The sequence below is a fragment of the Podarcis filfolensis genome, assembly GCF_964270895.1.
Source record: "Podarcis filfolensis genome assembly, chromosome: 11".
NCBI lineage: Eukaryota > Metazoa > Chordata > Lepidosauria > Squamata > Lacertidae > Podarcis > Podarcis filfolensis.
In genome coordinates this window covers 8602162-8629004 of record NC_139613.1, presented here as the reverse complement: position 1 = coordinate 8629004, position 26843 = coordinate 8602162, and the positions used below count along the sequence as shown (strand labels likewise).

The 26843-nt window shown below is 45.6% G+C and overlaps 1 protein-coding gene across 3 annotated transcripts in view; it reads right to left on the bottom strand.

Annotated features, from left to right (window-relative positions):
• Positions 1–3506: 3506 nt before the first annotated feature.
• ARK2C (arkadia (RNF111) C-terminal like ring finger ubiquitin ligase 2C) overlaps positions 3507–26843 on the bottom strand; it is an 87367-nt gene continuing 64030 nt past the window's right edge. Inside the window, exons 2-10 of one of the 3 annotated variants that reach the window (XR_014539559.1) lie at positions 23269–23560; positions 21085–21120; positions 19509–19634; positions 15394–15523; positions 12475–12579; positions 10534–10629; positions 9356–9462; positions 6076–7846; positions 3507–6045 (exon numbers count right to left, since the gene is read on the bottom strand). Coding sequence is in view for 2 of the 3 variants with exons in the window: in XM_083575849.1 (XP_083431975.1) it covers positions 7729–7846; positions 9356–9462; positions 10534–10629; positions 12475–12579; positions 15394–15523; positions 19509–19634; positions 21085–21120; positions 23269–23560 (1010 nt within the window). In the remaining variant the exon portion in view is untranslated. Of the gene's footprint in view, positions 7847–9355; positions 9463–10533; positions 10630–12474; positions 12580–15393; positions 15524–19508; positions 19635–21084; positions 21121–23268; positions 23561–26843 lie in introns of all 3 variants that reach the window. The other 2 variants (XM_083575849.1, XM_083575850.1) reach the window with 2 other exon arrangements.

The window sequence follows — 26843 nt, the reverse complement described above, 5'->3', positions numbered from 1 at the left end:
AACAGCACCACAAGTAATACAGTTTGTCATCACACACCCTGAATATTTTTTTTTGTTTTTGTTTTTGAAACGATAAATGTGCCCCGCCCATTTTATCATTTATTTTTTTAAAATTATTATTCTTTGAAAGTACCGACGCATGCAAAGCATTCCATTCCCAGAAATTATGCCAAAAAAATATTATGAGGTAATAGAGGAGCAATTAAAAAAATTAGTATTCATTTCTAAATAAATAAATTATAATTAAAAATGCAAAAGAACAAACAACCCAACTATAAAAATAATTAAATAAGAACCCACAATATCTACAAGTTAGTCATAAATTATGATTGTTAAATATAAGGCATTTAAACTCACAAAACCCTGTAAACTATCGATGTGTTTTTTGTGTGTGTTTCTAGAGATTTCTTTTTGAAAGATCATTCAATGTCCTCATTCGCACAAGACGTTTAACTGCAAAGCCACTGAACGTCATCTAATGCAGTTCTGGCGGTTCACATGCATTCGCTTGTACAAGTCGCCGTCCCTCACCCATTCACTCCAAATAATAATAATAATATTTTTTAAAAAAAAACCAATGAGGGTTTGGTGCTTTGCTTCACCATTTTTTTAAAAACTGTGCTTATTATTCATTAGGCAAATAATGTAATATATATATATATATATATGTACGTATGTATGCATATATATTAATACTTTCGCATAGGCTTTTAAGCACTTGGTTTGGAAGCTCTCGCTTCCCCCCCACAAAGAATGGTTGCTTTTCAGACAGGGCTAAAAAAGAGCCCCTTTTCTTCCCCATTAAAAATATTTCCCAAGTAAGAGTTTGGCTATGTCAAGTTCTAAGCACTTTCTGCAAGACACAAAGGGTCAAACTTGGTGCGACATCAAATGCATCCAACTGCAGGTTTTGAAGGATGCAAATAGCATCAGTTGGGGGGCGTTGGTGTTAATTACTGTGATTGCAGCTGGCAGAGGGCATTTAACCCTTAGGAAAACTTCTCCTCTGAAGGTGGCATTTGCTTTGAGGGAGGAAATCTCCCCCTTTTCATTGGCACCAAACGCCACACTGATTCCCATTCCATTCTTGCTGTGATCTCCATAAAGCCCCACGAGTTTTGTAGGCCCCAGAATGAGATGGGCTAGCAGGTCTCTATAGTTGTTCCATAAGAGGCAGAAGCAAAGGAGACCCCCAACTGGGCTGAATCACTGGGGTGGTGGGTGCCTTCTTCCTTAGAAGCAGTGCTCTGGACAGGAAATCCAAGGAGGACTCGGAATCAACACTTGCCGCTTTCAAACCAGTGGGTCCCACGAAGAAAACAGAACAAGAACAAAGATGGCGGCTCTCCTTCTCAGTAGACTTCTTCGTAGACCTCTGTCCTGGGAGGCAGCAACCCAGCCAAATACTGATGCTGGAGCAGCTACGTTCTGGAACAAGCGCAACCAGGATCATTGCAGATAGCACAGCACAAATGAAGAACTAGGGTCCCCTGAGGTCAAGTCTTCTTCCTGTGCTTAGAAGTTTATAGGGAGGAGTGGGTGCCATTTCTGAGTAGAAGCACCCTGCACATAAAAATATGCCAACTCTTTTGGAAAGAATCAGGATGAAAGTTTTCAGCTTGTAAATAGATTCTGAAGCTCAATCCCAGCATTGTCAGTCATGGAAAAAGCTGTTGGTTGCCCATCTACGTAAGTCAAGAACCATCTCTGGAAGAAAACCATGTTGCAAGCTGCCCCTTTGTTGAAGTTCGGCCAACTTTTCTCTCTACATTTGCTTAGAACTTGACACAACCAAAACCCCTGCCCCATTACCGATATCCCATATCACTCTTGTTTTTGCTTGCTATTATTAATTACTATGATTATTAAATGCTATTAACAGTATAATCTGCTGCTGCTGGAAGTAGGCCCAAGCCATATTGTTGGGCAATGTTTTCTATTTGTTTGTTTTTAGTCCCAAGGCACTCAGCTCTTCTTGACTTTGGGCTTCAACCCTAAAGTTTAGCAAAGCAAATTGGAAGATGGCTACCGATTTCTAGTGCCACCTTCCGGCAAAAGTAAGCGACCCTTGGATTTTTTTCCTCACGAAGAGGGTTTTTAATTGTTTTGAGAGAAAATGAATGGATGCCTGTTCTTCCCTCAGAAGACAAGAAAGATCGTCTGAAGTGAATCTTTCCAAATTTGGCCTCCTCTGGCTGCCACTGAGCAATCTCTTCCACTGTTCACACAAAACAAGACGGTGATATTTGAGGGATCATAGGGTTGTCTCCAATGTCACACCAGCAGGGTTCCTCTGCGCAACAAGAATTTCATTACCTCGTCTCCCTGTGGGCCCCTGCAATTGCTTCGGAGGGTCCCCCAATCCTCCAGAGCTGTTTTTGAGGGCACAAAGAGAGAGGAAGTTTTGTTATGTGCACAGAAGTTCCTGGAACTGGCACAGTTGCATCACTGAACACAGCCCCTTCATTTAAGCAGACATGTCTGGTTAAGAAAACCATTCATAGAATCATAGAAGGAACCCAAAGTCTCATCCAGTTCAACGCCCTGCAATGCATTCTCACTCACATCTTGGGATCAACTCTGTTTTCCAGAACGGACAATGCTGTTTTTGGTCAAAGTTTGGTGGGCTGCAAGCAACTAAATTCTACTCAGAGAAGAAGACCCGTTAGAATAATATAATTATAGAGTCATCTAGTTCAACCCCCTGAAATGCAGGAATCTTTTAGCCCAATGTGGGGTTTGAACCCACAGCCCTGAGATTAAGATCCTTATGCTCTACCGACTAAGCTATTTAGCTTCCTACGTGAGTCATGTCGAGTAACATCAATAGGTCGACTCTGAGTAGGGCTAGCATTGGCTAAAACCCAATGCCATTTCTATTCAAAACAGATCCATTTACATTAATGGACGTGACTAACTCAGATCTACTCCTTTCAACAGGAGTAGAACTTGGGTTGGATGCAGGTGTCAATCACAGATTAGCAGAACCAAATGAATGGGCTCTCTGGAACAGGGTCCAAGCCTGGCTTGCTCTGCTGGTTTTGTGCCTCAGTTCCTTCCCCTCTGGGTTCTGTTGAAGGAGCACTTCTGGGTCTTGCTAGGGAACTGTGGTGAGCTTCTTCTCTAAATAGCATGGCCAGACAGAAGTAGCAAAGAGGGGTGAAACTCAGCATTGGGTAGCCATGAGTTTGGGGACTCACGTCAGCCAATCACTGTCTCTGAATCCACTGCAAGAGCTTTCCTCACTTGTTCCAATGGGGAAAGAAGCTAAGATGGAGAGAAAGTGTATGAAAATATTATATCCTACTGCCTCACCCTTTCCGAGGAAAGGAAGAAGAACCCATGATGGAGAAGAGTTTCCATGCCCACATTTATACTTTTCATTCATCCTTAGTCCCTGCTTGGCATTTTGGGCTGAGGGACCTTACCATTGTTGGAGGAATGCTAATAAAACGATTATATATATATATATATATATAGAGAGAGAGAGAGAGAGAGAGAGAGAGAATGTGAAGTTTTGCTGGGAAATAGTAGTTCTACAAGACCCCTTTTAAAAAAAACAAACCCTGTCAGGAATGAATACCAGCAATAAAACCTGAGGGATTAAACACAAATTGGCAGTTCCTTGCAAGCCATTCTTAGCCATTGGCTGAGCTGCTGTGAGGTCACAGAATAAGTCTATTCTAACTACTCAAAAAAAGGCACCAGCACATAGGAGCTAAAGACAGAAGAGGCAATGTGTGGTTGTTACGAAGGGACGGGGGCAAAATGGCAAGAAGGTCTGAATCGAGAGCAAATGTTTCTGCAAACATTTGTGGGACCCCACTTGTATTGAAGTCCTTTTGGTAATAGAAAAATGTGCACAGGGGGAGCTTGTTATTTTTCCTTTGTTGCCTCAGAGTATTAAAAATGTATAAAGGCAAGTGGGATCACGCTTGTTTCTTTTGATCCTCCAGAGGACTGCCAGGCAAAAGACAGAGAGGGCGCGAGCCTTCGCTTAAATCGCTGCCTCTTGTGACAAGGGGATTGAAATATTTATCACTGCAAAAATTGTACTCTTGAATTGAACTTTACGCTTTCAGGGGAGGATGAAATTATCATTGTTGTTTCTGGGCTGTCACCCAATAAAAGCAAAATTGGTTTAATCACCATGTGAGTTTTAGACAACTTAATCAATTCATTTATCATTGCAATCTGCAAAAAAAAAAAGTCTGCAAATAAAACCATGCGGCGTTTATCAAAAGTTTATGCTTTCCCCTCACTTGTCACCGTAGGCAGTAGAAGCAACTTAGGGAAGGATGAACCTAATCTAAGGTGGTTGCTGCTGCTCCCAATTTCTGTAGAAATGATTCAAATGAATAATTAAATAATTAAGTGGCAATTGTCGTCGTCAGGTGCTCCATTAATGAAGCTGCAACTTTTAATCTGATCAAACACCTTTGACTGATTAATCTGACTGATTAATCGATTAAATGTTGCAGTCCAACCATCCTTTTCAGATTTAAAGGCTGCATGGACGAATGGCTCATTTGCAGCCAAGTTTTTCCCAGGAACCAGTGCGGAGCGCAGCTGCTCAGGATTCCAATCTCTCTGTTTCCACCCACTCACAGTTAGAAAGCATCTCAAGCTTTTTCTTTTTCTTCCTTTTTTTTTTTTGGAGGTGGGGAGTTTCATTGATATATATATATATATATATTTGTACTTTTGCAAACTGGTCCAGGAGCCTGTTTTCATCCTGAATGAATTGGGCATCTAGCAAGCCTTTTAAAATACTGATGCTTCTGGCCAAGCGGGAAGAAAAGATCACTCTATAGCTAGCTTGATCTGTAAAGGTCAGCGGATGAGAAAAATGCAACGTAGTAAAAATAGCACACAAAAATGAGCTTATGAACAGGGCCATCAGCCTCTCTCATTTCTGAACCCTCAAGTAAGCCGCCTGATTCAAAGGACCAGTTTTCATAATGTTGTTTTCGCATTATTATTTTTTAAAATCTATATTGAAATGTCTTTTTTTTGTGATCTTCACTTGTTTTGTATGTTTTGTGCTATAGCCCATCCTGGGTTCAGGCCTAAAATGGAAGGGCATAAAATACCTGTGATAGTCCCCGCCATAGCTGCCAACGTTTCCCTTTTTTAAAAGGAAATCCCCTTATTCTGAATAGGATTCCTCGCAAGAAAAGGGAAAAGCTGACAGCTATGGTCCCCGCTCAAGGAGCCACCAGGAACCACTGTCATGAGTGCATGGGCCAAGGACTCTGCTACAAAGAATATTGAACAGGCATGCAAAAGTAATTTTACCAGTGGGGCGGGGCCTTCTGTTTTAGACCAGTTTGAGACTGGTTTAAATATACAGGTCAAAAACCAAGTGAGTGCTTGCAGTATGTCGGGCTGTGGGGCAGGGGTGCCAACTTGAATAAAATATTGTGGGGGCCCAGGACAGCCCCATCCCACATAATCACACACACCATTTAAATGGGAATGCCCATTAACTTTATGGGAGCCTAGCCCCCGCAAATGTTTTGTTGTGGGGGCCGAAGCCCCATGGCCCCTAAGTGTTGGCTTCTCTGCTGTGTGGTGAAAGTTTTGTAAAGGAAGCTGTCATTCCGCTGGTCAGCGGCTTGGTGAGGAAAAGAGATTGGGAAAGGCTGAATTTGTCCTGACCCTCATTCCTCTTCCTGAACAGCAGATTGCACACATCATTCCCCGTTCTGCTAAGGATGTGGAATGCAGCTTCAGTGGAGACTGCGCAACTTAGCTACATTACATGCATATTATGCAGTTGACAGCCTGAAAACCAGTTTCAGGACAGAATAACTATATATGCACATGCAGACATACAGTATTTGCTTGTGCAATCACACAAGACCAGAGCATCATTCTAATGTTTTCCAGGAACCTGAAATGTTGTCCGTGTTCAAAATATTCCATGTAACAAAAGGGCTTTCACCATGTAAATTTGGACTGAATTTCTCCCCTCCCCTTTGCTTAATTTGTAGCACTTGAAAAATAAGTAATGCAGGGTTTGTCTTGAGTGCTAAAACCTCTCTAAACACACACACACACACACACACACACACACACACACACACACACACACGGTAGACAGCGCAAAGATCTGGAAGAAAAGTGGAAGATTTTGCTCAGTCAGCCCCTGCCGTTCCTTCAGTCTCTGCGATCCTGAGAGAGTGAAGTGGGGGGATATTTCTGGAAGAGTTCTATGGGATTTGATGAGAAACTTCCCATTTGCTTTTGTGCAAGAATTTAAGGTAGAACAGGCAAGACGTGGTCTTTAGGCCCCGTTCTCCATGCTTCGGAGAGCAGGGCTTGTGCTTATTGTGTTGCCAAGAGATGGCAGAATCTATTTCCTGTGGCCTTTCAGACTCACCCCGACCAGTTACCAAAGACAGTGTATTCTACTAGCAAAACTAGGAGCTTAAACCATCTATCCAACTCATGCACAAGACCAGATGAAGATCGCTTCCTCCTACCAGTCACAAGATATAGAGCCCAAGGAGCCCTCCAGGGTTAAAAGTCACCTTGTCACTGCTCCCCAAAAGCAAATTGCCTACTGACAATCAAATGGCTGCCATGTTGTTTTTAAAAGAGGCAGAAAATGGTTCCATTGCTCCAAAAGGGAGAGTGTCAAATTAATAATATGTATTTTTCTGAAGGAGAAGCAGGCTAAGCCTGAGACTTGTGGAGAGATGTTCTAATCCTTCCTTGGGAAACCCATCGTTCAGATCCAGTAGACGGAAGCAAAATTCATCCTGGGCTTGTGCCCTAAGTATCATGTCCAGCACCAGCAGATAAGCAGGAAAAACAGTTTCCCGCTCTTTTCTCCCAACCCCCAAATTTCCTTCCAATTTCCACTTTCCCTCATTTTCTTTAATTTCCTACCTCACTGCAATCTTTTCCCAAGTCAAATGCTCCTAAGGGAAAAGAAATAGATATATATATTTCTTTTGTTTTTTCCAGCGTAAACAGGATTCTTTTTCTTCCCTGTTTTCACCCAAGCAAGAAAAGAACTTTATTCTTGTGTCTCCCTCCCCACCCCCAATAATGTTTCAGCCAGGCACCAAAGTAAGGAACCTTATGGAAAAACGAAAAGATAACAAAAGCCCCCAATGCGATGTTTGGTGCAGATTAGGTTAATAGCAACAGATCCACCACAAGATGACAGGGCATCAAAAGACGACATTTCTTTAAGCGTACATGCTCTGGAAGCCATCCATAGAAATAGCTAAAGAACCCCTAATGTGTTTCTACTTATTTGAGAGGTATATTATATACAATCCTTTTGAGAAGCAGGATTGAGAGGCCATAACTAGGAACATTATGTACCGTCCTTCCCACGACTAACTCTTCCCGCCGGCTTTCTAGCTGCGTATACCCATGCTTCGCAGTCAACAAGGTGGCCCGGATCTCCTCCTACCTCTAGATATTATAAACCACCAACTCTTCTTCTTCATCATCATCATCATCATCTTTTCTGTCTTCCTCATTTTCGTCTTCCTCTTCTTCTTCTTCTTCTTTTTAAAAATTAATTTAATTTAATTTTTTTTTTTTAAATAATCTGCGAATGTGCTTGCAGGCTTTCTTCACACACACACACACAAAATCAAATGGCTCAGAAAGGCAAAACCTTTGCTGCAAAGGGGCTGCTACGCCCCAGGAAGGACCAAGAAAAGGAAAGGAAAAGAGGACACATCCCCAGAGCTGGTTCTCCTCTCAGCTGTCGGACCCGAGCTGTGTTTCAATGTCCACTCGGCAGATAGGGCATTTCTTGCTGGTCGCGAGCCACTGGTCCACACACACTTGGTGAAACAGATGCATACAAGGTAAACGCCTGGAAAACAGAAGGTTTGTTACCTGGGCAAGAGGTCGAGACTGAGCCTGGCACCATCATGCAGGACCTTTGTGCGACGGCTGGGGCCTCAGCACAATGGCTGATGCCCACTGCTGATGCCTGCCCTAAGCTCCTCTTTAAAGGGCGCGGGTGGCGCTGTGGGTTAAACCACTGAGCCTAGGGCTTGCCAGTCAGAAGGTTGGCGGTTCGAATCCCCGCAATGGGGTGAGCTCCCGTTGCTCGGTCCCTGCTCCTGCCAACCTAGCAGTTCGAAAGCACGTCAAAGTGCAAGTAGATAAATAGGTACCGCTCCGGTGGGAAGGTAAATGGCGTTTCCGTGCGCTGCTCTGGTTCGCCAGAAGCGGCTTAGTCATGCTGACCTGGGAGCTGTATGCCGGCTCCCTCGGCCAATAAAGCGAGATGAGCGCTGCAACCCCAGGGTCGGCCATGACTGGACCTAATGATCAGGGGTCCCTTTACCTTTAAAGGACCCCTGGACGCTTAAGTCCAGTCAAAGGCAACTACGGGGTTGTGGCACTCATCTCTCTTTCAGGCCGAGGGAGCCGGTGTTTGTCCACAGACAGCTTTCCGGGTCATGTGGCCAGCAGGACTAAACCGCTTCTGGTGCAATGGAACACCGTGGCAGAAACCAGAGCAGCGCATGGAAACGCCGTTTAGCTTCCCGCCGCAGTGGTACCTATTTATCTACTTGCAGTGGCATGCTTTCAAACTGCTAGGTTGGCAGGAGCTGGGACAGAGCAACTGGAGCTCACCCCATCACAGGGATTCAAACCGCCCACCTTCTGATCAGCAAGCCCAAGAGGCTCAGTGGTTTAGACCACAGTGCCACCCGCGTCCCCCTCCTTGAAACTGGTGCTCTAGTCAAGGACTACTGTCTGATTTCCCCACAATGCATAGGAGTGGTGTTGTGTCCAGGGGAAATGTGGGAAATGAAAATGGCGGCTCTCCAGCCATTGTTCCTGTCACCGGGTAAGGTAGTCAGGTGCCCACTGATACAAGACAAATCCCATTCCTTTAAACCTGGAACCGGCTTCTCAAAATGGATACAGGATTGGAGGCGGGTGGTTCTTTGAGGTATAATAATAATAATAATTTATTATTTATACCCCGCCCATCTGGCTGGGTTTCTCCAGCCACTCTGGGCGGCTTCCAACAGAACACTAAAATACAATAACCTATTAAACATTAAAAGCTTCCCTAAACAGGGCTGTCTTCAGATGAGAGAGAAGCCCTGGGGTGCTATAAGGCCTTAGACAACCCCATCAGCAGCCCTAGTTACAAACCTCTGGCTGTTTAGTTCATGAGGACCGACGTCTTGATTTGCTCAGAGGCAATATATATATCTGTGAGGTGGAGGGGGAGTTTGCGATAGAAACCCAGACCAGCAAGCAAAGAATGAAAGTGATGAAACTCTAAGGTGGGGTGAGATTGATGGAGAAGGAGCATAAGAAAGATTTCACTCAGAATCCCTTTGGAGAATAGTTATACCTCACATCCTCTCCGTCTTCGAGCATCGAGAGACAGATTGTGCATTTCTCATCGGTGTCCGACTCCTCCCCATCTTCCTTTACTGCTTTGATTTCCTGCGGTCTCCTCTGTCAAGAAGGTCAAGGAAAGATCACAGCATTACACAAGATGGCCGCCTAAAGTCCTTCAGGAGTGGGTAGGGATTTAGATGGCAAAGAGCTTAACCCAGGCCTCCCCAACCTGTGGCCCTCCAGATGTTTTGGCCTACAACTCCCATGGTCCCTAGCTAACAGGACCAGTGGTCAGGAATGATGGGAATTGTAGTCTGAAACATCTGGAGGGCCAAAGGTTGTGGGTGCCTGACTTAACCAATGCCCTCACTGGGCACATTCAGTTTAGGGAAACCTGCCCTGTTGAAAAATCTATGGATGCTGAATCTAGTTAGCACTCTGCCTGTCTCCGTGGGAAAGAGAGGTTGATGGATGTGTGTGTCACAACCTGTCACCTGGACCAAAGAGTTTTAAGGTCATACACAGGTAACATGTCAAAGACATCACTGGTTCTCTCGGAAGCTGAGGCTTCCATTAAGACCTATTGATAACAAAATACCAGTCAGTGCAGGAGTTTATGTGAATACTTAAAATAAATTACTGTCATTACTACTACTGCTGCTACCACTACTATTCCTTTCCAAGCAGCCCAGATTTGTACATATGAACCCGCAGAACAAATAGATGATGCAGATAAAGTAGGCAGAAAAATACATTTTAGTCTCTTTCCTTCAGAATATTATAATTCAGAGTCATCCAGCGTGAAACCGTTTGGCAGTACTTGTTTTTACATGCTTACAATTTATTACCACAAGTTGTGGTAGCCACCGATTTTAGGCAAATTCATAGAGGGCAAAGATTGTGTTGCATCCACATCCGTTCATTCATTCTTAAAATGAAAAGTTGATTGTCTTTTTTAAAAATAGTAATCAATTTTTGAAGATGCCCTGTATGAAAAAACAACAACCTGGTTGTTATCTGCCTACGATTTGTCAAGCTTAATCCAGTGATGGTAAGGCGGCCGTTATGCCTGCAAATTTCATCTACTTTGGCAATTAAAAAAGTTGTAGCCAGCATCAGCCTTGCCTCCAAGAATGGTCAGCGCCTAGTGTCAATTCTGGTAGGATGAGATGTTCTTCCAACTCTTACCTTCTTGTATTTGTGTGGGAAAGTGAACCGTTCAATGGTGTTCTGGACGGCCCCCCTGTTCACACTGCCCAGCCTGTCTTCCAGTTGCAAAAGCTCCTGAAAAGAGGGAGGAAAGAGAAAGGAATGAACAGGAGACCTTTCAAAGAGCCACCTGTTAGCCATCTGAGACGGCAGATCAAGAGTCCTCATCTGCCCACCCTTTCCCTGCCCCTTACTGGTCCAAAGAAGGTTGTCTTTTAATCGGGTTTATTTTTAAAGTCACAGGAAATAAAATGACTTTCAAAATGGGAATATACAGGAAGTTTGACTGATATGAAGTCAAACAATTGATCTTATCTCAGTATTTTTTGCATCAGGTGTGTGTGTGTGTGTGTGTGTGTGTGTGTAATAGTGACTGCTCTTCTAGATCCCTTGCTGTGATACTGTAATGCCAAAAAGGTTTTATTGCCCCAAAGCCCCTCCAAATCTTTCTCTCTGCCCTGTCCCTCCCTCCCTCCCTCCCTCCCTCCCTCCCTCTCTCTATACATCCGAAGGCAGCCCTGTTTAGGGAAGCTTTTAATGTTTAATAGACTATTGTATTTTAATATTCTCTTGGAATCCGCCCAGAATGGCTGGGGAAATCCAGTCAGATGGGTGGGGTATAAATAATAAATTATTCTTAATATTATATTATTATTATTCTTGACTGACCCTGTGATACTGTGAGGGAGGGGCTCTCCAAACTCCCCCTCAAATTGCCCATTTAATTTTTAAAGCTTTTCAAAAACCAAACTTAATAACCAATTACTAATACTTTTCAAAATAGTGTCAAATAGCTGGCTGCAAAGCCTTTGGGAAGGCAGCTGTTAAGAGTGGCAGTTCTCCCCATGCCCACTTTTATAATTGATCATGCCCATTTTGGCATTTGACCCCCCAAAAAACCAAACCAGGAGAAATAATAATAATAATAATAGTAATAATAATAATAGGAATAATAATAATTTATTTGTACCCCACCCATCTGGCTGGGTTTCCCCAGCCACTCTGGGCAGCTTCCAACAAAGATTAAAAATACATCAAAATGTCACACATTAAAACTTCCCTGAACAGGGCTGCCTTCAGATGTCTTCTAAATGTCAGGCAGTTGTTTATCTCTTTGACATCTGATGGGAGAGTGTTCCACAGGGCGGGTGCCACTACTGAGAAGGCCCTCTGCCTGGTTCCCTATAACTTGGCTTCTCACAATGAGGGAACCACCAGAAGGCCCTTGACGCTGGACCTCAGTGTCCGGGCAGAATGATGGGGGTGGAGATGCTCCTCCAGGTATACTGGACCAAGGCCGTTTAGGGCTTTAAAGGTCAACACCAACACTTTGAATTGTGCTCGGAAACATATTGGGAGCCAAGAACAAACCTGAGCTTTTGCCTGTGGCTTGTTTTGAGCAAGCAAATCACAAGTGCTGATTTGCACCTAACTCTGACTTGTGTCTTCCCAGCATGACACAGGAAAGAGGGGGATGGATGTGATTCAGCAGTGCACATCAGCACACGACTCGTTTGCAATAAGCCGTCATTTATTGACAGGGCCTGCTCAAAACATTTTGCTGCCTGAGGCAAAGGACAAGATGGCGCCCAACCCCAAAAGCACATACAGAAGCTAATTGGACTGGGAGTTGAATTTTACTCCAATACTGGTGAAAGGACACGTCTGCCGCTTTACTTGAGGGCATCAGGCTAATCTAGAGGGTACAGGGCAGCCATGGGGGACTCACAGCTCTGGCCATTCCCCACACCTCACCGTCTGTCACCTGAGGCAGCTGCCTCACTCTGCTTCATCATAGGGCCGGCCCAGTTTATGGCTTACTGTTACATGAGAGTAAAGCCATAGTGGCTGAATGAATAAACGGATACAGAACCTGCAGGGGGAAAGGTCCAGAGGCTCATTCAAGCTGCGAGCACTTACTTCGTAACTTTCCCTCACAGCGGACGTGTGTCTGTTTGGATTCAGTCCCTGAAGAGCAAGTAGCTGAAGCTGAGGATATGGGTAGTTTCTAATTTCATGAACAACCTGTGAGGCATTGTGCAAAATAAGTATGTAAGTAAGTAAGTAAGTAAGTAAGAGTTTGCTAGTAGTAGTAGTATTCAAAATAAGGCTTAATGGCCTTTGAAAAGGGTTAATTCAAAGAAAGATTATCTGCTAGAATGGAGCACCCAACATTATTTCAGATTATGAGGGTACAATTCTGCAGTCAGCGATGCAAGTTGTTCTTCGAACACATGTGTAAAAGAACCCAACCAGCTGTAGCAATCATTTCTGCTAAAGCTGTCAGATTATCCATTCAGAAAGAATTGCCTCCCACAGTGCCTAACTAGCAATCAGCTGACAGGAATGATAGAAGCCTGTATTTTGACTGCCTTCGCCCAGACAGTGACTCAGGCCCGGTCTACACAGACAGCAGATTGTGTCGTAAAACTATCCCTGGACTGTAACACTCCAAATGGCAGATGGAGAAATCACATGATTAAATGTTCCTGTCACCTCCGCATAGAAAACTAACATGTCAGGAAGAAGGGTTCTGGCATAGACTTTTTCCTGATATGCTGGTTTTTAAGGCACGGAGCATTTTCCACATGGGAATGCGTCAGTAGCACTGAGGAAACTATGTTTCCCAACGCTACTGTAGCTTAGTTCCCAAGCATTGGTGCATGCCCAGTGCCAGAGATGGAAAGAGGGGACAGGGCTCCCCCACAAGGGAGGTGAGTAGGAGAGAGACGTTGACTACCGTATTTTTCACTCTATAAGACATACTTTTCCCCTCCTAAAAAGTAAGGGGAAATGTGTGTGCGTCTTATGGAGCGAATGCAGGCTGCGCAGCTTTCGCTGAAGCCAGGAGAGCAAGAGGGACCAATCCCTCTTGCTCTCCTGGCTTCGCTTCGCAGGAGAGGCGCTGTGCAGCTTTCCCTCTGCGCAGCGCCCCTTCAGCGAAGCGGGAGGAGAAATGAAAGGGGCTCCGTTTCTCCTGCTGCTTCGCTGAAGGGGTGCTGCGCAGAGAGGGAAAGCTGCGGAGTGCCCCTTCAGCGAAGCGGGAGGAAAAACGGAGCCCCTTCCGTTTCTCCTCCCGCTTTGCTGGAGAGGCGCTGAGCAGAGAGGGAGAGGTTTTTTTTCTTGTTCTCCTCCTCTAAAACTAGGTGCGTCTTATGGTCAGGTGCGTCTTATAGAGCGAAAACTACAGTATTTCTCCAGCACAGATTAAAACTTTGAAGATTGGAAAAAATTCAAAGTTTATTTACAGAAATACTGTAAAATTAATGAATGTTAGAAGGATGCTGGAATGAAGTTATATGGCTTTAGCAGAAATGTTATAAAGAATTAAGTAAAAATAGATTGTTAATGGGCCAAAGTGGAAAAATTAAGGTTAGATTGTGTTAAGATAAATTATAGAACAAAAATTGAGAAAGATGGAAAGGATTTGCTGAAATAGCTAACTGAATTAGAATACAAAAAAAGGGAGGTGTGAGGAGGTCGATGAAACAAGTAAATGAAAGACAAAGATATGGAAATATTGGATGTGTTTTTAATTGTTTTTGTTTTTCCTTTTGTTTTGCTGTATTGTTTTTTTTGTTTTTGTTTTTTTCTATGTATTGTAATGTATTGATTTGTTTTGTTTAACTTTTCATTTTTCTTTTTCTTCTTCTTTCTGTAATCTTTAAACTTTTAATAAATATTATTTTTTTAAAAAGAAAATAAAATCTGAGCCAGAGAAGAACTCAGAGATGAGCGCTGTGAGCAACCCAATCTTGCATGCCAGGCTGCTCACAGAGGGGGGAGGGGAGAGATGGGGTGGTATATCCTGCCATCCCAACTCTATTACCAAAGCAGCAAAAAGAGAAGATTGGGTGAGAGGATTTGGGCAGGAGAGAGGCAGAAATCTGAGCCGGGTAAGAACATTCAGATGCTAGCCCTATGAGCTGCCGAGTTTTGTATTTCGAAGCTGGGAAGCATCATTCATTCAAGCAGTCCAAGAACAGATTAAGAACTCATTAAGCTCCCTTAAGCAGAGTCAGACCACTGGCCCTTATAGGCTGGTATCGCCTAAGCTGACTGGCGATGTCTCTCAAGGATCAAATGAGCCATGATGTGATGGCCTGGGATTCAGACTCGGAGGCTGAACCTGAGGAATACCAACCTGCACAGGAGTCCCTGCCTCCAGAACCAGCTGAGCCGTGGCAGGGGCATGAGCCTGAAGGGTCCTCACCTGTGCTGGACCCTCAGGTGCAGGCATCAGCTGAGTCTGCTCTGGCTCCTGAGGGGATGGAGGACCCATTGTCTGCAAGTGCTCCACTCTCAGCCCCATTAGGGGAAGAGGAGGTTGCCTCTGGGTCCGGTAACCCTCCAGCCTCTCCTGAGCTGCAGAGGCTCAGGGCAGAGAGGCGGAGGGAACTAAGTTCCTGCAAGAGGAGTGCTCGCCTCCAGGCCAGGAGAGGCGAATCACCTGTGGACCGGGGCCACCCTATGCCTCGGGGCAGATAAAAGCCAGCCAGCCCAGTCCCAGGTTGCGGGAACTACATTGTTGGTAGCCTGTTCCTGCCTGCACCCTGTCCTGCTCTTCTGCCAGAGTTCCTGACCTCATCCGACTCCCTGCCTTGGACCCCGCTTCAGCTTTGACGGACAGCCTCCATACCGCACCCTCGACCTTGGACTAGACTCGGACCTCACCGCACGGTTAACCCTCAGGACCAGCACACTTGAGCTGGAAATGCTAGGGATAGTATTTGGGGCTTTCTGCACACAGAGAATGTGCTCCATCACCAGGTTCTGGTTACCATGCTGTTAGTCTAAGCCAGGCTTCAAGTGACCCCCAGCAACTCCCGCTTCGCTTACCATCTGCGTTGAGGACGTGTTCCGGGGGAAATGCTGCATTCGTTGTGTCGCTAAGTAATGCTGATAATGTTGTGGAACTGGCCTGACCTGGAACTGGTTGTGAGTTAGGCCAGCATCGACGCTGAGATCCCTGGAAGGGTGCAGAAATACGAATCGCTTTCAGGAGTTGTACAACCTTTTTTATAAAAAGTCTCCCATTCCGCCACCCCCTTCCCAACACACATACACTTTGAGTTCAAACCCAATGGCTAATGCTGTTTTTATATCTTTCACCGGATAGAAGGAACATGAGCCCGGAGGCATGGTGACTCATCCAAATAGTTCAGAGTTTGGTTGGTATATACGTTAACCCTGTGGAGTTTCGAAGCACCGGTGGTCAAGAGAAGGAGAAAACAGCACAGCCAATTAAATGTAAAAAGTAGGGTGTGATTGTTACCGTATTTTTCGCTCCATAAGACGCACTTTTTTCCTCCTAAAAAGTAAGGGGAAATATCTGTGCGTCTTATGGAGTGAATGTGTGGTTGTTCGCTGGCTCCCTTTCTGGCCCCAGCCCCTTGCCCAGGCCTCCATTGTTGAATGTTCTGCAGACGGAGGCTGTTTGTTTCCCCAGCAACATGTGACTGGCTGATTAGATTATCTGTCTGGAAACTGTAGAAATGGCTCCCTTTCCTTTCCTAAAGAAGCTGCAGAACTGTGAGTTGAACCCCATAAAAACAGGATTTTTTCCCTTTGCAAAGTAAGCGCAACAACTTTGAGCTGATCCTCAAAAAAACAGGGCTTTTTCCCCTTTGCAAAAGAAGCTGCACAACTGTGAGCTGATCCCCCCCAAATGGAGCTTTCCCCCTTTCCTCCTCTAAAAACTAGGTGCGTCTTATGGTCAGGTGCGTCTTATGGAGTGAAAAAGGCGTAAATTAAAACAGGATGTTGATATTCTGCACTGAACATCAAACTTCTCTGCTTGTTGGCCTTTTCTACAGAATCCGCACATGGTCCTGTATGTGGAAAGGACTCTGAGATCCTGTGCAAAATGAGCTCAAATTAGTGTAAAAGGTGTGCCAATAGTCTTTCCCTCCTCTTCCTCCCAGTGGTGTCTGATGCCCGTTGAGACTGGTAGGGCAGAAAAGAAAAAAAGAAAGAAAGAAAGAAAGAAAGAAAGAAAGAAAGAAAGAAAGAAAGAAGCTGAGAGAGAACAATATGAAAATGATGTATAGATGGTATCTGTCACCGGTTAAACTGGCAAAAAATGTATAAAAATGGAAAGAAAGTGTTGGAGATGTGAAACAGAAGGTACGTTCTATCATATGTGGTGGGAGTGTAAAAAGGTAAAAACCTATTGGGAAATGATATATAATAAATTGAAGAAAATGTTGAAAATAACTTCTGTAAAAAAACCAGAAGCCTTCTGACTAGGTATTTTAGGCCGAAAGAAAAGAGGACTTTATTTATGTATGCCACTACAGCAGCAAGAATGTTGATTGCACAAAATTGGAAGACTGGAGAAATACCAGCTTAGGAACAATGGCAAGAGAAGTTGATGAACTATGTAGAACTGGCAAAAATGACAGACAGACTAAGAGAAAAAGACAACAGCGATTTTGAAAAAGAATGGGAACCATTTATATCATACTTGCAGAAACAAAGAAAGTCGATAGACTGGATGGCAGGATTTAAATAAACATTCACATTATTAGTATTAGAAAATGTTTAGAAGATAGAGAAATATTATGGTGTGTTTACTTTTACTTTTATGTTTTTAGGTTTGATGTTATGGAGGGGAGGGAGGAAGGAATATATAGTAAAGGTTAAGAATTTGAGATGTATGTAATGAATGAAAAAGAAAAATGAATAAAAATTTTATTAAAAAAAGAAAAGAAAAGAAAAGAAAAGAAAAAAGCCAACCATAGGTGGAGTCAGCCAGTTCTGTTTTTATCCCCATCTTCCTCCCTATGAACTTCTACAAAGGCCACATGAAGGCCACATTTATACCATGCATTTAAAGAACTATGATGACTCTTTAAAGAGCCAAAGAATTCTGGGAGCTGTGGTTTGTTAATGGGTGCTGAGAGTTGTTAGAAGACTCAGATTCCCCCTTCCAGAACTACAATTCCCAGAGTTCCCTGGGAAGAGGGGTTGATGGTTAAACCACTCTGTGATTTGAAACAACACAGAACTAGTCTGCGCCATCTTCTGCAGACAAAGGTGTGGTGGTGGTTGAGGGTTGTGAGAGGTGGAAAACTCAGTACTATTTCTGCAGCAGGGTCCCTGTCTCCATAGCCCTACAGCTGCCCAATCAGCATGAAAGGGGAGCTTTTGAGTCACCGAGGCTTAAACAATGACTTTGTGTTTTTTAAGAGTAAAAGGAGGTGAATCGGCCACTGTGGATTGACTCCTAGGGTAACTCAGAAGAAGGAACACTGGAAGAATATTGAGGGAAAGCTCTGATGCTCCAAAACTAAGCATTATGGGGCACTGAGAACACAGACTGGCAGAAATGACCGGCAGAATCCGCGACCAGGGAGAAGAGTCGGCAGAAGAAGATTGGAAGAAATTTAAGGACTATTTACAGAAATATTGCAAAATTAATGAACTTTGAAAGATGCTGGATTGAATTTATGTGGTCTCTAGCTGTTATGATAAAAAGAACTGGGATAAATATTGTTTAAGTTATAAAATTTAAAAAGTTGATTGGAAAATAAGGTGTTAGTTAAAAGGAATGTTAAGAGATTAGGATTTGCTGGATAAACAATTTGAACTAGAAAACAAGAAGGGGAGGTATGAGGAAGTCAAAGAAACATGTTATTGAAAATTGATATTGAAATTGATTTGTTTTTAATATATTTTTTTCTTTTTCTTTTTTGTCTGTATAAAATTGAAAACTCGAATAAATATTTATAAAAAAAGAAGAGAGAGAACACAAGGTGCTCCCATTTCAAGACAATGGTGTGCAAGTTCTGTCATGTACAATGGAACTTCAAGAAAATGACAACTTAAGTCACTCCAAATGAAGATACTTGAGCACTCCAAATAATTTGCCAGTGTATGTGCAAATAATAGATCTTGCTGAAAGGCAATACATGGTGCTTTGCACTGATTATGGTAATGCATCTATTACTATTATTATCATCATCATCATCATCATTATTATTACACTGTATTATCTTAGAAGGTTGCATGATCTTAGAAGGGGGTGTGACTGTAAGGGGGTGTTGTTGTTGTGACTTTCATTTAGGGATCCTGCACTTCTGAATTTGCCACTAAATTACTGTTGCATGCCACCCTTCAGATATTTGAACATTGCCATCATGTTTCCTATTAGTCTTCCATTCTCCATGCTATACACATGCCCAGCTCCTTCAACCGTTCCCACAGGAACTGGTATCACAAGACTTCTATTTCACCCAGTGGTGTAGCAAGGTCAGGTGGTACCCGGTACGGGAAATTTCTTGTCAGTGTGAGAGCCAGTGTGGTGTAGTGGTTAAGAGCGGTAGACTCGTAATCTGGTGAACCGGGTTCGCTTCCCCGCTCCTCCACATGCAGCTGCTGGGGGACCTTGGGCTAGTCACACTTCTTTGAAGTCTCTCAGCCCCACTCACCTCACAGAGTGCTTGTTGTGGGGGAGGAAGGGAAAGGAGAATGTTAGCCGCTTTGAGACTCCTTAAAGGGAGTGAAAGGCGGGATATCAAATCCAAACTCTTCTTCTTCTTCTTGTCATCTCCCCTCCTACACACATTGAAATCTAGTTGGACTTCCAAGAGACTGTGATCTACTCTGAGTATAAAAAGACTGGCTGTGATCTACCCATTGTCATTGCCAGGAGTTGTTGGGGGGAAGGATTGACCAAAGCCTTTTTTAGTGAATGCTTGACCTATGTTGCTGGGCCTGCCTGCATGCCTCCTCCAGCAGCCAGGCAGCGCAGGGCTGTCAAAACAAAGCAGCGAAATGCGGTGCAACTCATCCCCTTCCCCGGATGGCTCAGGGTAGGCAGGAGTCGCAGGTGCACGGCACGCCAAATGTCACCCACCTCGGTAATGACACCCGGGGCGGTCCACCCCCATCACCCCCACCTTGCTCCGCACCTGATTTCACCCCAGTTGTCACAGCAAGGAATGACTTACCAGTCTGTTCCTTCCGCTAGATATCTGGGCTGGGGGCCCATGGGTTGAGGAGTTTGCAGTTGATGGCCAAATTCGAAGCTTGGATGTAACCGATGAGGTTGGACAGAGATACGCTCCTGAGTCCGCCTGCAGGGTTGAGGAAGAAAGGTGAGCAAAAGAGGCTCATGTTTGACACCCACCCCCACCGTTCTGAATCCTGCATCCAAAGCAACACGGATAACCCTGTTCAGACAACTGATTCAGGGTCCGTGAATGCACGGGGTTGGGGGACCAGCGTCATAGGAATCATCCAGGTCAAAACATGGAATTTGCTCCCATGGGAGGCAATTATGGCCATGGCAAATTCATGGAAAAGGCTATTGATGGCCAGTGGCGTAGCGTGGGTTGTCAGCACCCGGGGCAAGGCAAGTAATTTGCGCCCCCTAATCCGTGGATTTGCGCCCCCTAACCCGTGGATTTGCCCTAACCCCAGATGTTGCGCCCGGTGCGGCCGGCCCCCCCTGCACCCCCCACGCTACGCCACTGTTGATGGCTACTAGCTATGATGGCTGTGCTCTTCAACTAGACTGTGTGCTTCTGCATATCAGTTGCCAGAAACTGCAGGAGGCGAAATGTTTGGGACCTGCTTGCAGGCTTCCCACAGGCATCTGATTGGCCACTGTGAGAAGAAGATGCTGGATTAGTTGAGCCATTGGGCTGACCCAGCAGGCTATTCTTATGTCCTTGCCTCCCTTGTCCAGTATGGTGGTACCTCTGGTTGCGAACAGGATCCGTTCCGGAGGCCCGTTCACAACCTGAAAAGAACGCAACCCGCGTCTGCGCACGCGGAGGTCGCGATTCGCTGCTTCTGCGCATGCGCGAGTGGCAAAACCCGGAAGCAACCCTTTCCGGTACTTCCAGGTTGCCGCGGGACGCAACCTGAAAATGCGCAACCTGAAGCAAACGTAACATGAGGTATGACTGTATTGTCTAGCCCTCTAGCCTTCCCCAACTGGGTACCTTTGGACTACAATTTGACCAGGCTGGTCAAGGTGGTGGGAGATGGGTTTCACTAACAACTAGAGCACAGTTGGTGAAGGTTGGTCTGTTCTGACTGGCAATGACTCTCTGGGGAGGGCAGCAGGGGAGAGAGAGCTATGCTTCTGGATTTAAAAAAATAAATAACTGGAGATGCCCAGAATTGAACATGTGATCTTCTGCATGATAAGCATGCACTCTGCTATTGAGATATTGCCTTTCCCCATCGTTCATGAGCTACACACATTCAGCCTGTGAAAACAAACCCAATGGTGTGAACACTGGCTCTGACCATGCGCTCAGGAACCCTGTGAAATGGAGGGCTGTCAAGCATGCACAAGCCTATATTCAAAGCGCACTGGGATGCTATACCATTAACTGAGCTTGCAGTGAGTTCCTGCATAAACAGCAGAAGGCAAAATGCATGGCTGGTCATATCTTCTGATGTTCTGAGTATACTGAATGCAAATAGGGCTGTGCCTGCAGATTTAGTCACAGTTCCTCGCCCACCTCACCAACTCACGCATGCACACATGCATGCACACGCAGCTTCACTCACCCTGGATCAGTTGCCTGCACAGAGCTTAATGGTGACCTGCAGACAAAGCATTCGAGTCAATAGAGTGTATTCACAGATTGGACAAAGTATTAACGACAGCTTTTTGCAAGCTAGAGTCTTCCCAACGTTCTACAGCATCTGGCAACCCTGACCATTGTGCCATGCTGGCTGGGGATGCTGGGAGTTGTAGTTTGACAACATCTGGAGCTTGGGTGAGGCTGCAATACATATGAATTGCTTACACAGAAGGTCCAGGTACTCGAATGAGACAGTGGTTTCAAGGTTGGCCAAGCAAATGCCTCCTCAAAGCTCACAGAAGTAGGGACACTCTAGAGCCATGGTTCCCAATGTGAGGCACATGCCCCATAGGAGGGCAATTTGATTTTTAAGGGGGGCAATTTGGAAGCTTGTTTAGACCAAGTTAATGGCCTTTTAGGCTTCCTCCATGTGAGTTGGAGTTCACTTTTTGAATAATAAGAATTATATTTCATGGGATGGGTGGGGGCATCAGAATTTTAGAGGTGCTTTGGTGAGGCATGGCAAAAAAAAAAAAAGATTGCTCTAGAGACAAACACCCTATGGTTTGACCCCATTTTATGTATACTGTTGCTGTGCATATAGTTTCAAGATTTCAGGCCAGGGATGAGAAACCTATGGCCCTCCAGATGCTGTTGGAGAACATCTCCCATCTTTCCTGACTGTGGCTGATGAGAATCCATCAGTATCTGGAAGGAAACAAGTTCCTCCCAGACCTGTTATATACCAGAATTAAAGTTTGTTTTTTTCTAGACGGTACCACTTCAGCCTGCAGAAGCAGGGAAAGGGCAGGGTGCTGCATGCTTACGTTCATTTATTTTATTTATTTATATATCACTGTATCATAAAAAAATATTGCAGGGATTTGCAACAATATAAAACCAAACAATATAAAACCAAACCAAAAAAATATAAAACCAAACAATAAAATCATGAAACGTTAAAAGCAACTCAAAAGCAAAAATAAATTAAAAACAAATTTCAATTGACGATTTGGGGGATGCTGCCCTATGTGGGTCGGGAGCGGGAATGACACACAAATTGGGTGTCAGTCATAAAACTAGCAATGCTTAGTTATTATGGTAGGCAGCCATTGATAAGCCCATCCTCCACTGATTTAACTTACAGCCTTTGAAATCCACATACCTTTGCTAAAGGTTTTTGAGGGGAACAAAGGATGCATCAGCAGTGGGTTTCCTGCCTTGGCAGGGGATTGGACTAAAACAGTGTTCTTCAACCTTAGGTCCCCAGATTTTGTGGCACTACAACCCCAGCCAGCTTAGTTAAGGGTAAGGATTGATAGGAGCTGTAGTCAGGGCCGGCCCACTCACGAGGCAAGGTGAGGCAACTGCCTCAGGTGGCAATATCCACCAGGGCAGGAGATCCCAACGTCTATCTTTCTTTCCTGTAGATCTTCCCTCACCCATTCTTCCCTGGTGGGAAGGCAGGGTGCCATGGAGAGCTAAGGCATCAGGAAGAAGGCTACAGTAGAAATACAGTGGTACCTTGGGTTAAGTACTTAATTCGTTCCAGAGCTCCGTTCTTAACCTGAAACTGTTCTTAACCTGAAGCACCACTTTAGCTAATGGGGCCTCCTGCTGCCGCCGGAGCACGATTTCTGTTCTTAGCCTGAAGCAAAGTTCTTAACCTGAAGCACTGTTTCCGGGTTAGCGGAGTCTGTAATCTGAAGCATATGTAACCTGAAGCGTATGTAACCCGAGGTACCACTGTAATGTCTCTGATGTGCTAGCTTTCTGTATGCAAGGATATATATATTAATTTGTTCCGGAGGTCCGTTCTTAACCTGAAACTGTTCTTAACCTGAAGCACCACTTTAGCTAATGGGGCCTTCCGCTGCCCCCGCTGCGTGATTTCTGTTCTCATCCTGAAGCAAAGTTCTGAACCCGAGGTACTATTTATGGGTTAGTGGAGTCTGTAACCTGAAGCGTATGTAACCTGAAGCGTATGTAACTCGAGGTACCACTGTATATTTTTTTGCAAAAGCAGAACTGCAACTCGCACAATCCGTTGGCCATGTGGGCTAATGGGCTCAGAAGAGTCCAACAGCATGCAGAAGACATTGGCTGTTAGGATGTCCCAAACTGGTCACATCCATGATCTTGGCTGATGGTGGAGATGCTTGCTCACCTGGGATGAGGCATGAGTCTGCGGTGCTGGGCCTCGAGGAGCTGCTGCTGGAGGAGGTATTGCTGGTGAAGGGCCTGAGGTAGGAAAGAGGGTCCCGTCACTTCCTGGAATGGCAGGGCAGGCAGAGGCGGCAGGGGCGGGTGCAGGGGGCCTCCGTGCTGGTGCGCGGTTGCCATGTGAGGCTGGACGGCGTGAGGCAGGGGGAAGTCTGTGGAAATCTGAGGCTGGGGGCCCAGGTGGAAGTGCCGGCAGGAGGTAGCATGAGGATGCTGAGACCTTTGAAAAGGAGCGCCTGGAAGGGAAAAGGCGGGAGGACGGTCAGAGGTGCTCTGCGCAACCCGAGGCGTGTTCACAAGTGCTGGCGCGAAAGAGGGTACCCTCGTGAAAGAGCGACTCGCTTTGAACAGAAACGCAGTACGTCTCACCATTGTCAGGGGGCCAAAGCTACTCAGTCTGCTGTACAGCTTCTGCTTAAATGCTCATGCTGTAGGGATGCGGGTGGCGCTGTGGGTTAAACCACAGAGCCTAGGACTTGCCGATCAGAAGGTTGGCGGTTCGAATCCTCGCGACGGGGTGAGCTCCCGTTGCTCGGTCCCTGCTCCTGCCAACCTAGCAGTTTGAAAGCACGTCAAAGTGCAAGTAGATAAATAGGTACCGCTCCAGTGGGAAGGTTAACGGAGTTTCCGTGCACTGCTCTGGTTCGCCAGAAGCAGCTTAGTCATGCTGGCCACATGACCCGGAAGCTGTACGCCGACTCCCTCGGCCAATAAAGCGAGATGAGCGCCGCAACCCCAGAGTCGGCCACGACTGGACAGAATGGTCAGGAGTCCTTTACCTTTAGCATGGGGGCCCGTAGCCCCAGGCACATGATTTTGAGGGGGTGCGAGATAGATGTTGTCGTCCCCGGATCCCCACCCTGATTGCCATCAGAAATCTCTGGGTCCCGGAGCCTAGCCTGGTCTTGCCACCGCGCCTCCTGCCCCCTCACTGAAAGGTTATCCGGTCAGTGTTGGGGAGTGCGCCTGCCAACAGTCGCATCAGCTGACCAGGCTACCGCTTGCATGAGTACACAGGCAGGTGGCACAGCGTGGCCCTGGGAACCCTCTGTGCCCCACACCCACCCAGCAGTGGCGGTAAGGGTTGGGCTGGCACAGTGGATTTTATTCACCTTCCGTGCCAAGCCCCTGGTCCTGCCTTGTGCATACACATGCCCTAGGCGCCAACAAAGAACGCAATGCCCACCGTGCTGATAGCCAGCTTTAAGCCCCACACCCACTACCAACATCCTTCCTCTCCCTCAATTAAGCACTTTGAAATAAACTCAGAGTCGAGAGTGGATTTCATGCTCTTTATTCAGCTCATAGTGGTGAGAAGGACTGGAAGTTCCCCCAGAATGTCTGCTTTATATACATTATTTACACAAGGGGCCCCACGTGATTGGCTAATTCCGGGATTCTTCTGTAGGCCAATCAGGTTGCGGATTCACTTCCACCTGGAGCTGGATTGGGTAGCTCCTGTGGACCAATCAGACTGCTGCATTCTGGATCCTATTGTTCTAGGACCAATCAGACTGCTGAATCCTATTGTTCTAGGACCAATCAGACTGCTGCATTCTGGATCCTATTGTTCTAGGACCAATCAGACTGCTGCATTCTGAATCCTATTGTTCTAGGACCAATCAGACTGCTGCATTCTGGATTCTATTGTTCTAGGACCAATCAGACTGCTGTATTCTGAATCCTATTGTTCTAGGACCAATCAGACTGCTGCATTCTGAATCCTATTGTTCTAGGACCAATCAGACTGCTGCATTCTGAATCCTATTGTTCTAGGACCAATCAGACTGCTGCATTCTGAATCCTATTGTTCTAGGACCAATCAGACTGCTGCATTCTGAATCCTATTGTTCTAGGACCAATCAGACTGCTGCATTCTGAATCCTATTGTTCTAGGACCAATCAGACTGCTGCATTTTGGATCCTATTCAACTCAGTACATAACACACTTGAACTTGGATTATGACTTCTGCCACAAACTTTAAGGTGGGCACAGCTTTTGCATGGCACGCGAGAAGCATCTTTGGACTGGGTAAGCAAACAGGCCCTTCTTCGAGTGGGTTGGGCTTGAGCCGTCTGTTTGTGCCAGTGCTGGCATCTGAGCGACCAAGGCAAGAGGGGAGAAGACCATGCTGGCATGTCCTTCCACGCCTCCCTTGTGGGCAGAGGCCCGCCAACAGGGGCAGGAGGGAGGGCTGGGCTCTGTGGGGAAAGAGAAGGAACAGGCATTGCCCAGGTGGCTTTCCCTTTTGACAACCTACAGGGCTCCTCTCTAGGGTCTGACTCATTGCTTCAGGTTCCTTCCAAAGCAACACCAAGATTTCTTGGGCATCAGGGCCGGCCCACCCATGAGGTAAGGTGAGACGGCCACCTCAGACAACAGATCCCAATGTTTCCCAATTATTTCCCGCCTTGTTTCTCATGTCACTCTTCATCCACCCCTTATTCCTTGGTGGGGAGGCACCATTTTGGGGTTCGCCTAAGGAGCCAAAATGTCTAGGGCCTGCCTTAGATTCCAGTTCCTCCAGTTCCTCCTACTGGTCTGTGTTAAGTTGTGGGTGAACATATCAGACAACACATATCAGGCGATTCTTCAAACAGCTCTTTTTTTATCCACAGGCCAGAACAGAACTGGGCTGAAGGGTTCAGCCAACCTGCTTATATAGAGCTCAACTACAAAGCAACAGTAACAACTTCCTGTAACTATCCAATCACTGAACGTCACTTTCAATTCCTTATTTGCATATGTGGACCTGAGTGAAAACTACCTACAGTATCCCCCCGCTGGCCCAGGGTGAGAACTTCAGTACATAACAGTCTGACCAGCCTTTCCAGGACATCTCCACAGGACACAAACCAGAGGCGCCAGACTGCCCACAAGATTGAGGGAGCCTATCATGCACTGTGTGGGGGATGATGTCATGTGTGTAACATGTGATGTCGCACGTGTCAACCAACATCGTACAGGCTGGTGTGACCTTCTGCCAGGCCGTGCCAGTCCCCTCAGCATCTCCTGATAGGCCAGTTTACCTTCCATGACATCACATCCTCTGGAGGATGCCGAGCGCTCATGCCTGGCCCCCTCAACGTTGAGGGGGCCAGATGCCCTTCAAACAAAAATTGAGGGGGCTGAAGACACCTCGACCCCCTGGAGTTGACAAACCAGCACACACACATGCCCGCTTTCACTTCTCAGGGTTCTTTATACATAAATCAGACTCATTCCGGACATTCCTTCAAATACAGGGTTCTTTCAAGTAAAGTAAAGCAGGGCATATAACCATCTTGATTCTGGCCAACAGGGGCAGTGACCATTTTAAATATCTGAAGGGCTCGGTTTTAACGCTTCATAATTCGAGATGTGGAAAATGTGGAAGCAACAGGAGAAGCAGGACTAAGATGTGGAGATATGCTCCAGAGATCCAGACTGTGGGGAGCCCCAAGAAATTAATAAATATAATTTGGACTATAATTTGATCTTTTTTATTTTAATTGAAGTATAATGATTGGATATTTAAT